At 40.5% G+C, this 17,851-nt stretch overlaps 1 protein-coding gene across 2 annotated transcripts in view; it reads left to right on the top strand.

The window, feature by feature from the left end:
* The window catches only part of F8 (coagulation factor VIII), a 2,728,596-nt gene that overhangs the window by 1,492,846 nt on the left and 1,217,899 nt on the right, over positions 1-17,851 (top strand). For both annotated transcript variants that reach the window (XM_044057714.1, XM_044057713.1), the window contains one exon: positions 8,074-8,227. In XM_044057714.1, the coding sequence (XP_043913649.1) occupies positions 8,074-8,227 (154 nt within the window). The remainder of the gene's footprint in view (positions 1-8,073; positions 8,228-17,851) is intronic.

Raw genomic sequence — 17,851 nt, 5'->3', positions numbered from 1 at the left:
ATGATGTGTTCCATAGCTTTGCATATCAGACTCATCAGGCTAATAGGGTGATAGTTACCAGGGTCTGTAGTCACTCCTCCTTTGTGGAGAGGGATTACTGTAGCAGTGCACCATTTGGTAGGGACAAAGCCTGATGTGAGGCTGAGACTGAATAGGGCACACAGGTGAGGTGCCAGTTCACTCTATAGTTCATGTATCTGCTGGACAGACATATATCTGTCTCTCCAGTAAGTCCTGTTTATGTCGCAGGTTAAGGTCTCTAGATCGAGTGAGTCTTGCCCCATTTGACTTGCAGACGTGCAGCGTTTCCATTAAAGCAGGTCCAAGACCGCTCTGTAGGCCAGGCACAAGTCACTTCTAAGCAGTCTTTACGCTACAGAGTATAGTGATAGTGCTTTAGTTTTAAGGCCTTGAATTTTCTTGATGAGAAACCTCTGAGGTTTATTTTATTATTTTATTTATTTTATCTCTCCAGCTGCTGCAGATGTCTGATGAAGTACATACAGAAGGGAGCATTGTCTGATGATGGACGAGTACAGAGGAGTTATAACCTCCTTCATTTTGGATCCTATTCCCTTACTTATGAGATGGGAAATATAGAAGACCTTCCTCACCACTGTGGACACATGGTGATTGAACTTAAGGCTGCTATCAACCTGCAATCCTAAGTCTCTCACCACTGGGTTTGAACTTAGGGGGGTATTGTTAATGTTGTAAATTGCTGGGACTTTACCTTTACTGAAGGCGATGATAATGTATTTTTGGGGTTAAGTTTGAGTCCATGGCTTTGGCACCAATCATTTTGTCTGTGTAGGCCCTTTTTGTAGTATGGTGACATTGTTGTGGGTTTCAATGATTGCACCCAATTTGCAGTCATCAGCAAACCTGGTAAGCCATAGGCCATCTATTTTCACCTGAACTGCTGAGAAATAGATTTCCAAACAGAAGTGCACCCAGCACAGATCCTTGTGGGAACAACATTAGTAACAGGTCTGCTGGTAGAGGTGTAATACCCTACTTTGACTGTATGTGTTCTGTGGGTGAGCCAGTTGGCTCCCCATCTAATGACATATGGGTTTATCCCCAGCTAGGTGAGTTTATCGATGATGCCTGAGTGCGGGATAGTGTCAAAATCCTTGGCTAAGTTGAGATAGGAAGTAAGCACTGTTTTGCCTTCTCCCAAGGCTTTGCTGACATTTTCAAAGAAGTTCACCAGGTTTAATAAGCATGATCTGCCTTTAACGAAACCAAATTTGGTCGGGTCAGGAGTATGAAGGTCTCCTATATCCTGGTTGATTAGGTCCATAATGATTCTTTCCATGCCCTTACAGTTAAGGCTGGTTAGGCTTATGGGTCTATAATTCCCAGGGTCACTTGAGGGACCCCTTTTGTGTAAAGGGATCACAGTTGCAGTTTTCCATTAGGGTGGGACAAAGCCAGCATTTAGACTGTGGTTGAAGAGAGTGCCCAGTGGTTCTGACAGCTCCTATTTTACATCATTTAGTAAGCAGCCTGGGATGTTGTCCAGAGGCTGTGTCTTTGGCATTGGACAGGGTGCTTATAATCTGTTCAATTGAGATACTACGTAGAGGACTGGTGATGGGTATATTTTGGGGTATGATTGGTGGGGACAGTAGAGTGAAGTTTTCGCTGAACTTGTCTGCTAGCAGGTTGGCAATTTTTGCAGGTTCCATATGAGTACTACTGTCCACTTCTAGTTTAGCGCAAGTCTGAGCCTTCCTTTTAAGATTTTGGATGTAGTTATAGAATGCCTTGTGATTATCCTTAGCCAGGGATGCTAATTTGGTTTTGTAGTTAGCTTTAGAGGACTTAACAAGATGTCTAATTTGCTTATTCAAGCTGTGGAGAGTGTCTTCCCTCTGTTGAGACCTTTCCTTCTTGTTCTTAGTCAGCAGTTTCTTTCTCTTGTTGTACAACCTATTTATGCTGGATGTCCGCCAGGATGGTTTGATTTTTTGTGAGGATCCTGACTTAATCCATTCAGATACGGCTGAGTCTATACACTTGTATAGGTGTTTATATAAAGCATTAGTTTACTCTTCAGTATGGGAGACACTGCAGTTGGTGGTGAGCGTGGGTTTGAAACTATTTATGCATTGCATAGGAGGCCATTGTTTGCTTTGGTGAAATTTTTAATCTTTGTGGGGGGAGGCTTAGTTGTGATTGTTACTTCAAATGAACCAGATTTGTGATCTGACCTTACCAGGGAGGGCCCCACACATGGGGTGGTGCAGTGATCTCACATATTTGAGCCCCTTGTGGGGGTGACGACTATCTGTTCCAGAGCATTTGTGTTAACAAAGTCCAGGAACCTTAGGGCAAATGTATTAGTGCTCATATATGTTGCCCAGTCGATGGAGGGATAATTAGTCACACAGGACTAGGGTCTTTGGCTGTATTGTGAGTGACTGAAGTAGGTCCATCTAGCTAGTGTGATTTACCTGGTTCCTGGTGGGGGAGCTATAGCTAACAATGATGTGGAAGGTGTGTCTTCTACAATTAGCTGGACTTGGAGTAGCTCTAGGGTGTCGTACTGTTTGACCAGTCTTGAGGTGGATTTTTCTTTGATGAAGATGGATACACCTCCCCTTTGGTTCTTTCATGTTCATTTTGTGGTCTGAACGTGTGAAAGGCATTGTAGCCTTGTATGGCCGAGGTACTGTCTGTGGGCTTGAACCACATTTCTGATACTCCACAGACATCTGTGTCTTCCAATGTAAGGAGTGCAATTTCTGATTTAGACTCCTAGCATTAAGCAGCATAACTTTGAGTTTGTCTCTAGAAGATGTTTTTATGTTGAGAATTTTGTTCTTATGACATTGCCTAAAAAAAAGGCACTATGGGGGAGGCAAGGACCTTAGCCAGTAACCGAAAGCCAAGAAGTAACAGGTGAAGACCATCCCTTACAGAGCATCAGTGGTCTGTCAATCATGTCTTCCCAGGCTGACAGATACTGGATCCCCCTGGATTGACACCAAAAGCTAAACCAATTGGTTGAAGTCAATCATTTTTTGTTTATACTGAGGCATCATCCTGGGTGATGGTAGAATGCTGCTTAGGGCTGAGGACATACCTGCCTGGGACACATAATCTGAGAGCTCAGTCATGTATTCATATAGTCCAGTGAGGTACATCTGAAGTCGTTGACTCCAACATGCACTATGACAGAGTCATAACAGTACTTGTTGTTGAGAGACTTGAGTGCATGCGTGATTTGGGGGATTCTGGCACCTGAGAGCTGACCATGACCTTCTCCTTGTCCAGCCTGGAGAGTGGGACATCTATGTGCCTCACTATGGAGTCACCTATGACCAAGACATTTGGTTTTGAGGTATTTTGCCTTAGGAGCTTGTTGGGTGAGACATCAATGTGTGTTTGTGTTTAGTGGATGCTGTTGGGATTGCATTGTGTATGGATGGTTTGTGTTTGGGAGGTCTTTATTCTTTTGTCATGCTTCTAGTGAGCACCTCTGCATACGTAGGTTTGTGTTTTGTTGCTGGTTTGTGGAAGATGTGAAGAGCATGTGCTGAAAACCTGTTTGGTATCAGATTTGCTGTTTCCTGAGAGAGAGAGAATTGATTCCAAATTTATAGTATAGATACATCTCTCACATATTGTATTAGTATATTTTATGAGTAATGTGTTGTCAGTATACATGACATCGTTGCTACATTGCCTCAGGATGCCCATACCCATCAGGCTGGCTGGAGAAATGGTGGGAAACTGTCTGTCCATTATGCCAAGTTTGTTCTGTAGTAAGTAGTGGGGACAGGGCTGGATGGAACTGGTTCTGCTGAGGGACTAGTAGAATCAACTAAACTATGGAGGTTTGGGAGTAGGTGCCTGTATCAATGCCCTAAAAAATGCACAGCTGAGTTGCTCTGTGGGTGGCAGCACACAGCTGTGCAACTTACAGAGAAACAGGGAAGCCAAGGATGTTTAACAAGCAACTATCTAGAGAAAAACTGACTTTCTAAGCCTTTAAATCTATAACGGGCAGTACTAAGTCCCATTGTGTAATGCGCAGCTCAGTTAAGCAATTTTTCAAACAAGATGGCCAATGGAAATGCTCAGTACTGAACTTTATTCAAACAATCCCCAACTCAGATGGGTCCCTTGCTACACTCTTCTGCCACAAGGGTGCAGTGGGCCTCTTAATGTAGTATGGCTGGTTCTAGTACTCAGATAATGCCAAACAGTCTAGATTCAGCAAATCTGAATCTAGTGTATGCTATAAAATACAAAAGTACTAGAAAATACAAAGTGCAGGAAAAACTGTCTCAAACAGCACAGAGTAGACACTTGTGCTTGAATCACCATAATCCATTTTGTTCTGTTTGACCTTCTTTGCAATTGGAGCTACTTCGGCTTCTTCTATGATGTCATCATTTCGTCATTTGTCCCACAGTGTGCATCCTACTACCCAACTGAAATACTTCATCTCCCTCACCTCTTGCTTCCTCATCTGTTGTATCTTTGCTACCCAGGTTTCTGTTCTGAAAGCAGAGCAGTACTGCTTGCATCACTGTTTTGTACACCTTACCTTTTCAGATTATTCTTTTGTCACACACTACTCCCGACACCGTGCCAGTTGGCTGCAGCCTCTCTGTCTCTAGCCTTAACCTCCTCATACAGACTTCCCTTCTCCTCAAACACCCCTCCCAGATACTTGAAGCTGTTAACCTGTTCCACTAGTTTCCCTTCTATTTCAATTTTCATCTTCTTCTGATTTCCCCCTTTTGCTGCCATTACAACTGTGTAATATGTGCTCAGTTTCAATGCATCTGTCTTTAATTTTGCATTCCATTCCCCTATCATTTGCAGACATTCTTGTTCAGAATCTGCCTGTAATGCCACATTGTCTGCATATAGCAACTTTGTTAATCTGTCACCTTTGACCTTTTGCCAATGTAGTCCATCTCCATTATGCAGCAGTGGGCTCATTGTTGAATCTTGATACCCCCTCTCAATAGGCACCACTCTATGAATCTAAACACTGTTAGTACTTGTGTCACTGGGTCCTTGTACATAACCTGCACTAATTCTGCCAATGTTTCTTGGACTTCAGACTATCACAGTACTACCCAACTCAGCTTTCTTGGTACTTTTTCATATGCTTTCTCCAAGTCTAGGAATGCCCAGTTGGACTTTTTACTCATCTCTAGGGTTCTCTCAACTATATGTTTCACTGCAAACATTAGCTCACTTGTGCTGCATCCTGATATGAATCTAAAATGCTCATGTCCCGTCATACTCACAACTAATATGTGTATTCATTTATGAATTGCATTCTGCAGACCTTTCACTGGTTGTGACAAGAGTTTGATACCTCTATACTGCTCATATTTGTGAATGTCCTCTTTGTTCTTGAACACTGCATCTAGAATGCTTCTTGTCCCGTCACCTTGGATATGCCTTTCTCTCCATACTGCAATGAATACACCCTGAAGCCATTTCTGTCCTAACTCACCCAACATCTTGATCATATCTGCTGTGACCTTCTCTGAGCCTGCTGCTTTCCCTGACTTCATTCTTCTTTCTGTTGTTCTTAGTTCTTCTAGGGTGGGCTCCTTTTCTCCCCATCATAGGCTGTGTCTGGAGGAGTACAGTATGTGGAGTTTTCTTCATTCAGAAGCAGCTGAAAGTACTCCTATCTGCCTTTGATGTCCTGTGGACTGGTGAGAATATCTTCTTTATCTTACGCCTGTGATTCTTTGTGCCATCTGATGAATCCCCTTCCCGAACTGGTAGAGTGCATTGTTCTTTATTATAGCAACTGCTCTCTTAGCTTCTTTGTTAGCCATCCAGTATTCCTTCTTAACCTGGTCCATGTTTTCTATGTCCCTCTTTTTTCTGCACACCTTCTTTCTTTTGATGACTTCCTGGACTTCAGCATTTTATTACCACCTTTCCCTATGTACCTTATTTCCAATACTGGCTCGGTTGGATATATGTTCTGCTGTCCTCACACATGCTGTTTTGAGTTTCTGCCATTGTTCTTCAACTCCACCTATTTCCTCTTATTTGTGAGGTGCTAGAGTCCTGAGTAATTCCTGGAACTGTTGTACTTTCTCTCCAGTCAACTTCCAGGTCTTCAGCCTGTTTCTGTTGACCTTAGAATCCTCCTGACCACTGCTTTCATCTGATTTTGGCAACTAGTGGATTATTCTGCAGGCTGATTGTTTCACTGGAAATAACTTTCCAATCACTGTTTCTACACCAGTGACCTCTTCTTACTAGGAGGAAGCCCACCTGAAATGCATGTTGGTCACTCTTGTATGTGATCTTGTGATTATCTCTTTTGCTGAACCATGTGTTAGCCACCATCAAGACATTTGCCACACAGAATGGGCTTTCCTTCTTTGCTCCTGTCGCCCCACCCATGTGGACATAGGTAGTTGTCATATCCTGTTCTGTATGTCTCAATATGTTTATGTAGTACGTCCTGCAATTGCTGCCTGCTTGGATTTTAATAAATAATTTATGCAACACTATATATGTTTTTTTTTCATTTGCTTTCTGTATAAGTCTGTGCTAAGTAAACTGAGTGTGGTTATTAGTCACTGTTACAACAAGTACAGGCAAAAAAAATGAAGACGCATGTTAAAACGTTACTTATATACTGCTCTTTTGAAATTTCTGTTTCTTTTTCCTCCCAAAGGACAGTGCTGCATCATATTTTCAGCAGGTACGCAGTTACAGCTATACAAACTTTCCAGTTTCATTCTGTCTTAAATAGGACTTCAACAAGTCTTGCACAAAAATAGTACGCACTAAAAATGGAAAATAAGATATTTGGTAAGAAAAAAAGAACATAAAACAGTCCAGATGCTGCATTCAGAAGAAATCTTGATATTTATGAGAAGCTAAGAAAACTGCACCCAAAGTCAAGAAGCCACAATGACATAAAAAAACACAAAAGACTAAATAATACAGTACTTCGAAGAGTGACCCTTCAGAATCGTTCCTGAAAGTGTTAAGTTTTAACACCTCAACTTAACAAATGCCACAGAAAGGAGTTAACTGTAAACTCAGACTTGCCTCTTAGGAAATGGTACCTTTCCTTGGAGACATGGCGCATGTATTCTATGATACAGAAAGAGAAAAGGCAGCTCTCCCACCTCACAACACATGCAGACACACAGTTATCACTTAAGTTGCACATGACACACCAGAATGAGTAACCTTCACAACAGCATAGTAAAGACATACAGCACCTAGCATGGTAAGATATCATTACTGTAGCAATGCAGAGACAGATGGCAGTGAGTGTTACAACACAGGGTTAATCAGGATGTAGCCTTTCCTTCAGAGGCACACCTTTCTTAACAGAGGTACGAGTCACTGCGCTAGCTTCCCAATTCTCTTCTGGTAAAAAAATAAAAATAAAAAGGCGAAACATGTAGACATGCGACACCTTTCATTATGCGTTTGTTTCTTGGGAGGACTTTTGTTCTAGGATAGCGCTTCTCAGAATACCTGTATCCCTACAGTGCTTCATTTAAAACAAACCCTTGCAAGATGCTCTCTGATTGTAGAGAAGTATGTCATTTTAAAATGCTGTGCTTGACCATGAGGTGATGTGCTATGACAGGTCATCCACCTGGTTAAAAAGACAAACGCAGCTCATTTATTTGCTATTCTTTGTCCTGTTATAAAAGTAACTTTTCCTGTGTTCATGGCTTCTTCAGCATGATCCACTGTGTAGACTGATGTAGGAAGCATTGGTTAGGCTAGGATCAGCTTTTATTTTTATCTTCTGTTAACTGATCCTTTTAAACCTGAATAACCAAAACAATTGCAGAAAGTCCTGTAATGATGTTACAGTAACACGTCATAAGAAGGGCAAAGAACAAAGTGTGTCCTGGTCACTTTTATCTGAAGCCATTGTAAGTAACTGCAAATGAACTCATGCTATGTGTTATGGGGGACAGCAAGCTGGTACCCTTTGTTTTTTTGCAAAACTAGGCACATTTATGAAGACCGAATGTGAAACAATGTGCCAGATATCAAGGATCTGCAAATGATAACATGATCTTGTGTATTTTACAGAAATAAAGTGTCCAAAGTGCAGTCCTTCAAGAAAGTCGTCTTTCGTGAGTTCTTGGACAAGACTTTTACAGAACCAGCTTTTCGTGGTGAAAGGGAAAAACACTTGGGACTTCTGGGACCAGTAATCAGAGCTGAAGTTAATGATGTTGTGGTGGTAAGTTAGAGAGAACAATGTTAACCTAGAAGAAGCCATTTGTTTCCAAAAATATCTCAGACTTTGACTCACTTCCCTGAGAAATGGGTTTCTCCCTTTCTATAGCACAAATAAAAAGTCAAAAGGCCTCACATTTAAATGCAGTATTTCAGTATGTCACAGAGTAGTGCTCAAAAAAACTAAAAAACAAACACTCAGTCCACCTATCATGTACTGAAGATGCTGAAGTACAACTGCATTATGTCATACAAGTTTGGTTAGGTCATACATCTACTGCTGCATTATGTCATATGAGTTTGGTTAGGTCAAAAACCTACAACTGCATTATGTCATATGAGTTTGGTTAGGTCATGCACCCAGTACTGCATTATGTCATATGAGTTTGGGTAGGTCATTCACCTAATACTGCATTATGTAATATGAGTTTGTTTAGGTCATACACCTAGTAGTGCATTATGTCATATGAGTTTGGTTAGGTCATACACCTAGTAGTGCATTATGTCATATGAGTTCGGTTAGGTCATTCACCTAATACTGCATTATGTCATATGAGTTTGGTTAGGTCAAACACCTACTGCTTATATTATGTCATCTGAGTTTGGTTAGGTCAAACACCTACCACTGTGTTATGTCATATGAGTTTGGTTAGGTCATACACCTACTGCTGCATTATGTCATATGAATTTGGTTAGGTCATACATCTACTGCTGTGTTATGTCATACAAGTTATGTTACGTCATACACCTACTGCTGCATTATGTCATATGTTTATTTAGGTCACTCACCTACTGCTGCATTATGTCATATGAGTTTGGTTAAGTCATTCACCTAATACTGCATTATGTCATATGAGTTTGGTTAGGTCATACACCTACTGCTGCGTTATGTCGCATGAGTTAGGTTAGGTCATACACCTACTGCTGCATTATGTCATATGAGTTTGGTTAGGTCATACACCATTGTTACTACTCTTCAGAGATCTGCAATCATAAGGCTTGGCCTGGACAGAGATATGGCCCAAGGGCTGAACATAAGGTATCATTAACTGCATGCATAGTGACATTAACAATGTCTCCTCCTTTAACTTGTCAGTTTGCTGTGTACCATAGCACTGTAATACCTGTTACTGCAGCTTTTTGCACCACGGTTGATTAAATCTTGAGATATTATCAGGGTATGTATCTTCTGTGTTGAGTCTGCATGCCCTCCCTGTATTCTCGTGGGTTTCCTCCAGGTGCTCCAATTTCCTGCCACATTATAAAGACATGCTTCTGGAGCATTTCTCCTCGTGCATCCTCTGATAATTTGCTCGTTCCAAGTTGGACTATCCTGGTAAACAAATGTTAAATAAAAATAAATAAATAATACTTGTATTAATCCTGGATGGAATGTAATTCCATAACCATAGTGCACATACTGTCCTGGATGGAATGTAAACCCATTACCATGTTGCACATACAATGGATATAAAAAGTGTACACACCCCTGTTAAAATGCCAGGTTTTTGTGATATAAAAAAATGAGACCACAATAACTCATTTCAAAACTTTTCCCACCTTTAATGTGACCTATAACCTGTACAATTCAATTGAAAAACAAATCTGTTAGGGGAAAATATAAAAAATAAAAATGTACAATAAGCTGATTGCATAAGTGTGCACACCTTAAACTAATACTTTGTGTAATCCATCACCATGTTGCACATACCATCCTGGATGGAATGTAAATCCATCACAATATATAATCAAGCACAAGTTGGACAACTCCCACCAGCCCACCTATAAAACTATCAGAAACAATATGAACTTCAACCTCACCAATTTCCAAAATGAATTCAAAACATGCAATTGGTCATTCCTAAAACAACTATCACTGGACGATGCGGTAGTATACTTTAATACCAAATTCTTTGCTATCCTTGATTCACATGCTCCTACATGCTCCATTAGAACCAAAACAAAAATTGCACCATGGCTTTCAAAAGATACCAAATCAAAAATCATACTTAGAAATAAAGCATAGGACACTTGGCATGCCACAAAAGCTCCACTATATCAACTTAGATATAGACAGCTAAGGAATTACACAAAAAAAATATATTATACTAGACAAAAAAGACTACTATTGCCATCTTCAACAGAAACATCAAAACAAACCTCAAAAGTTTTTAAGCAGGAATAAACTAATTTCTTCACCCAGGACAAACCTCCACTCCAACTCCTTCAGCATCTAACCATAAATCCCTGGAGGATATTGCAAAATCCTTCAATAGTTTCTTCACAGAGACTATCTGATCCCTAGCTAGTTAGCTAACTCTTAATTGCTTTAACTCAAACACTGCTATACCCAGAATCCAACTCTCCTTTAGCTTTCAGCCTGTTTCTCCATCACTTTTCTGAGCCCTAATGAAGAAATTAAACCCAACCACTCTACCTGCTGATCTCCTACCTGCAGAGTATCTACAAAAATCTGCAGACGCCCTAGCATACCCCATCTCCATCTTAATCAATAGAACTACATCCGAAGCTACCATCCCCTCAATCTGGAAAATATCTCATGTAATACCACTCCATAAAGGAGGTAGCTCCATTGAACTGTCAAACTTCAGACCCATAGCTATTCTGTCACCCCTGGCTAAAATTATGGAGAAATGTATCCATAAACAACTTCTGCACTACCTTATTCAGAGCAAGCTGTTGGCCATTTCTCAGCAAGGCTTTAGGCCATACCACAATACCACCTCAGCCATCCTCTCTTTCTTGAATGCCATAAACCAAAACCAAAATAAAAAACTATCCTCAGCCCTCTTCCTTGTTCTCTCCAAGGTCTTTGATATGGTTAACCACCAACTACTCATGCATACTCTGAAGGCAATCTCCTTAAAGAGCCATGCTCTCCAATGGTTTCAAGCTTACCTAAGTGGTAGACAACAGGCCGTCCTATGGCAGGACAAACTATCAACCCGTCTACCCATCACCCAGGGCTCTGTACTAGGATCCCTTCTTTTCTCTATCTTTATTAATGACCTTCACACTGTCTTCGCAAATACAACCTGCATTCAATATGTGGACAACTCCACTTTGATTTGTTCAGCCTCCTCTCCGGGAAATCTACTGACATTAACCCAGAATACTTTCAACACAGTTAAAAATTGGCTCTCTAATCATTGGCTGATCTTAAACCCTATTAAAACAAAGCTGCTTATTTTCTCTCCCACTTGTGGGTCCTCCTCACTTTCCTTTGCTATTAAATCTAATAATGGCACCATTATTTCTCCAGATGCCCAAACCAAACTGAGGCGTTATAGTAGACAATAATCTTTAAATCTGATATGCATGCCAATCAAACTATTAAAACCATTAATAAAAAACGTGGCTCCCTTTAAAAGATTAAACCTTTCCTTACCCCAGTTCTAGGACTGCTATTGCCCGTTCCCATCTACTCTACACTATGCCTCCCCTTTAATCACCAACCTGAAAAGATCTGTTGTTACCAAACTATCTAGCTGTTATAACCACATCGCTATATTTGCCACTGGCATGGCATACAGGACACACCAATGTTATAACCTAAATCTGCTAGGATGGCTAGAATTGCCTCGCCTACTCCAGTACAACCAGCTCATAGTGGCCCATAAAGTTCTCAACCATCCTGAAAATATGCCTGCACTTAAAAACATCATCAGCCCCTATAGTAACCTGAAGCCACTTCATTCATCTAAAAGTTAGCTGGTTCAAACATTCAACCAACAACTCCGCTGGAACTACCTGTTTGCCAACACTGTTGGCAAAACTTGGAACTCACTTCCAGCAGATCTTACTCTAGAACCCTCTCTAATTCAATTCAAAAAAGTCTCAAGCAATATTTTAAAACACACTGGCTATGTCCTTGTACTAATTCTGACTAGCTCCTTCTCCATAATTTAAGTAATATGTTGTAATTTAGTCTACATGCTTATGAAATTTAAAAAAATGAGAGATTATATAACTTGCTTGCTCTATTAGAGTCTGTAAATTGTGTGTAACATGTAATTATTTTGTGACTTTACTGTATGTTTTCCCTTGCAGCTTTTCTGCCCGGGCCTCCACTGAAAATGGACATCTACCCAGTTGGACTATTCCAGTCAACAAATGTAAAATAAATAAATAAATAAATAAATAAATAAATAAATAAATAAATAAATAAATGTTGCACATACCATTCTGGATGGAATGTAAATTCATCACCTTGTTTCACATACCATCCTGGATGGAATGTAAATCCATCACCATGTTGCACATACCGTCCTGGATGGAATGCAAATCCATCACCATGTTGCACATACTGTCCTGGATGGAATGTAAATCCATCACCATGTTGTACATACCATCCTGGACGGAGTGCAGATCTATCACTATGTTGCACATACCATCCTGGATGGAATGTAAATCCATCATTATGTTGCACATACCATCCTGCATGGAATGTAAATCCATGATCATGTTGCACATACCATCTTGGATGGAATGTAAATCCATCACCATGTTGCACATATCGTCCTGGATGGAATGTAAATCCATCATGTTGCACATACCGTCCTGGATGGAATGTAAATCCATCACCATGTTGCACATACCATCCTGTATGGAATGTAAATCCATCACCATGTTGCACATACTGTCATGGATGGAATGTAAACCCATCACCATGTTGCACATACCATCCTGGATGGAATATAAATCCATCGCCATGTTGCACATACCATCCTGGATGGAATGTAAATCCATCAACATGTTGCACATACCGTGCTGGATGGAATGTAAATCCATCATGATGTTGCACATACTGTCCTGGATGGAATGTAAATCCATCACCATGTTGCACAAACCACCCTGGATGGAATGTAAATCCATCATGATGTTGCACATACCATCCTGGATGGAATGTAAATCCATCATCATATTGCACATACCGTTCTGGATGTAATGTAAATCCATCACCATGTTGCACATACCGTCCTGGATGGAATGTAAATCCATCATCATGATGCACATACCGTGGAAGATTAAAAGCAACAGAGATGCCAGTCCTAGAAAACAATATAATTTATTATAAAAAAAATGCAAATTATAGTTTTATTCCCAAAATAAAAAAAAGTTCTATGGCGTAACAAAAGTACATCACAAGTATCTTCAACATAGCTCAGTACAGCTGTGTGTGTGTGTGTGTGTGTGTGTGTGTGTGTGTGTGTGTGTGTGTGTGTGTGTGTGTTCGCGTGCATGTGGGTGCACGTGTGTGTGTGTGTGTGTGTGTGTGTGTGTGTGTGTGTGTGTGTGTGTGTGTGTGTGTGTGTGTGTGTGAGATGTGTTCTAAACTGCTAGAACAGAAACAATCTCTAGCTTCATCCTGATGGCTTACTTGTCTTCTTTCACTTATCTGATATCTGTTCCATATGCACTGTTCCCTGACTGAGAGTGACGCACAAAACGATGCATGTGCATTCCTCTGCTCTCCTTGTAAATGACGGCCTATTACCAAAACAGTAATGTTACATTAAGTAAACCTGCTCTAGCTGATAACAGCAAAGTTTATCTCTGCTGCTAAAGAAACATGCTTAATATGGTAAAGACGCAATCCTGCATAAACTGGAATGATAATTTACAGTGTTTTATTCACTAGTACTTTTTCTTATGAGGTATGTGTCTACAATAATTATTTACCATCAAACATTATGGTTTTGCTTGAGTTATTTGAAAAACCAGGTGATTTACAGTGATCCCTAGCTTATAGACAAGATCACAATGCCATACTTGTGAAAACCATTTTACATTATTGCATCGTATGGCATTGTATTAATCTAATTGATAACTTGAATAATCAGGTGATTCTTAGCGATCCTCAGCCTATGGCAAGATCACAATGCCACATTTGTGAAAACTATTTTATGGTATCACATTGTATTGCATTGCACTAACTTATCATAATATATGACACATAGTGTACTTTTGGTGATCGCTAGTAATACACCATTTTGCTATGAGTCTTCCATCAAACAATATGAGTTTGTCTGACTTATTTGAATAACTAGGTGACCTTAGCGATCTCCACTTACAGGAAAGATTGCAATGCTACATTTGTGAAAAGTACCCCATATCATTATATCGTTCTATTTTATTATAGCATACGATTTTTAGTGTAATTTGGTAATCGCCAGCAAATTTAACTACTGGGAGTCTGTCAGAATACTGTATATGTCATATATATTTTTAAAAAAGGATGTATAACTTCATTATTTGTTTTAAACTATGTGTATAATGTTTACAGTTGCTCAGCAATGGCGTTTGTAGTTTGGCGCCAAAAGTAGTTTTTAAACCTTGTTGTTTCATTGTTCTTGTTGTCTGAAGAAGTCCCACAACCTGTGTGACAAAAAGCGCTTAACTCTACATTTGTAAAATAAATTGTTTTCCTTTTACAAAGTTGCCTTTTTCACTAATTCACAATTTGCGGATCTTATTGCTGCATATTTAGAGTGCTCGTTCCAGTGCGACTGAATTGTTTATACACCAGGAGCCACTGTTTCTAGTTTGTTTGTGTTTCAGAAAATGGACATCTACCCAGTTGGACTATTCCAGTCAACAAATGTAAAATAAATAAATAAATAAATAAATAAATAAATAAATAAATAAATAAATGTTGCACATACCATCCTGGATGGAATGTAAATCCATCACCTTGTTTCACATACCATCCTGGATGGAATGTAAATCCATCACCATGTTGCACATACCATCCTGGATGGAATGTAAATCCATCACCATGTTGCGCATACCGTCCTGGATGGAATGTAAATCCATCACCATGCTGTACATACCATCCTGGATGGAATGCAAATCTATCACTATGTTGCACATACCATCCTGGATGGAATGTAAATCCATCACCATGTTGCACAAACCGTCCTGCATGGAATGTAAATCCATCATCATGTTGCACATACCATCCTGGATGAAATGTAAATCCATCACCATGTTGCACATACCGTCCTGGATGGAATGTAAATCCATCATGTTGCACATACCGTCCTGGATGGAATGTAAATCCATCACCATGTTGAACATACCGTCCTGGATGGAATGTAAATCCATCACCATGTTGCACATACTGTCCTGGATGGAATGCAGATCCATCACCCACGTACCATCCTGGATGGAATGTAAATCTATCACCATGTTGCACATACTGTCCTGGATGGAATGTAAATCTATCACCATGTTGCACATACCGTCCTGGATGGAATGTAAATCCATCACCATGTTGCACATACTATCCTGGATGGAATGTAAATTCATCACCATGTTGCTCATACCGTGCTGGATAGAATGTAAATCCATCATGATGTTGCACATACCATCCTGGATGGAAGGTAAATCCATCACCATGTTGCATGTACCATCCTGGATGGAATGTAAATCCATCACCATGTTGCACATACTGTCCTGGATGGAATGTAAATCCATCACCATGTTGCACATACCATCCTGGATGGAATATAAATCCATCACCATGTTGCACATACCATCCTGGATGGAATGTAAATCCATAACCATGTTGCACATACCGTGCTGGATGGAATGTAAATTCATCATGATGTTGCACATACTGTCCTGGATGGAATGTAAATCCATCACCATGTTGCATATACCATCCTGGATGGAATGTAAATCCATCATGATGTTGCACATACCATCCTGGATGGAATGTAAATCCTTCACCATGTTGCACATACCGTTCTGGATGTAATGTAAATCCATCACCATGTTGCACATTGTTGACTGGATGGAATGTAAATCCATCATCATGATGCACATACCGTGGAAGATTAAAAGCAACAGAGATGCCAGTCCTAGAAAACAATATAATTTATTATAAAAAAAATGCAAATTATAGTTTTATTCCCAAAATAAAAAAAAGTTCTATGGCCTAACAAAAGTGCATCACAAGTATCTTCAACATAGCTCAGTAGAGCTGTGTGTGTGTGTGTGTGTGTGTGTGTGTGTGTGTGTGTGTGTGTGTGTGTGTGTGTGTGTGTGTGTGTGTGCGTGTGTGTGTGTGTGTGTGTGTGTGTGTGTGTGTGTGTGTGTGTGTGTGTGTTGCATGCATGTGTCTGTGCTTGTGTGTGTGTGTGTGTGTGTGTGTGTGTGTGTGTGTGTGTGTGTGTGTGTGTGTGTGTGTGTGTGTGTGTGTGTGTGTGTGTGAGATGTGTTCTGAACTGCTAGAACAGAAACAATCTCTAGCTTCACCCTGATGGCTTACTTGTCTTCCTTCACTTATCTGATATCTGTTCCGTATGCACTGTTCCCTGACTGAGAGTAACGCACAAAATGATGCATGTACATTTCTCTGCTCTCCTTGTAAATGATGGCCTATTACCAAAACAATAATGTTACATTAAGTAAACCTGCTCTAGCTGATAACAGCAAAGTTTATCTCTGCTGCTAAAGAAACATGCTTAATATGGTAAAGACGCAATCCTACATAAACTTGCAGTGTTATATTTACAGCAAAAACATCACTATAACAGTTCTGTATACAGTATTTATATTCATATTTATAAATGTATTGGTTACTTGTGCTTCAGCATTTCGTGCTATCTACCATACTGTGTTACAGTTGACCCTCCCAGCTCAAAGTTATAGCTTTCCTTCACTTTGGATAGCCTATGTGCCCTGAGCAGCTCAGAAACATTATGCTAGCTTAAGCCTGTGCTTTAAATGCTTGTTGGCCCCATCATGTTTTCGTTATCTTCTCCAGTCTTTGGGGCATTATTTCATCTCTAAGCATTAGATAACTGTCTAATTCTGAGATGCTCTTCATCCTCCTGAATCCAAAACACATCACACCTGTTCAACTAGGTGTTCAGGCTAATACTGTGAGGCTGCTGCACCCATGTTCACAACAGATCACACCTGTTCCACTAGTTGTTCAGGCTAATACTGTGGGGCTGCTGCACCCATGTTCACAACAGATCACACCTGTTCCACTAGGTCTTCAGACTAATACTGTGAGGCTGCTGCACTCATGTTCACAACAGATCACACCTGTTCCACTAGGTCTTCAGACTAATACTGTGGTGCTGCTGCACCCATGTTCACAACAGATCACATCTGTTCCACTAGGTGTTTAGGCTAATATTGTGGGGCTGCTGCACCCATGTTCACAACAGATCACACCTGTTCCACTAGGTGTTCAGGCTAATACTGTGGGGCTGCTGCACCCATGTTCACAACAGATCACACCTGTTCCACTAGGTGTTCAGGCTAATACTGTGGGGCTGCTGCACCCATGTTCACAACAGATCACACCTGTTCCACTAGGTGTTCAGGCTAGTAATGTGGGGCTGCTACACCCATTTTCACAACAGATCATAGGTGTTCAGGCTAGTAATGTGGGGCTGCTGCACCCATTTTCACAACAGATCACACCTGCTCCACTAGGTGTTCAGACTAATACTGTGGTGCTGCTGCACCCATGTTCACAACAGATCACCTGTTCCACTAGGTGTTCAGGCTAATACTGTGGTGCTGCTGCACCCATATTCACAACAGATCACACCTGTTCCACTAGGTCTTCAGACTAATACTGGGG

This window comes from Protopterus annectens, chromosome 15.part0 (assembly GCF_019279795.1).
Source record: "Protopterus annectens isolate FY-2018-M chromosome 15.part0, PAN1.0, whole genome shotgun sequence".
Classification (NCBI taxonomy): Eukaryota; Metazoa; Chordata; order Ceratodontiformes; family Protopteridae; genus Protopterus; species Protopterus annectens.
This window is presented reverse-complemented; position numbering and strand designations above follow the sequence as displayed.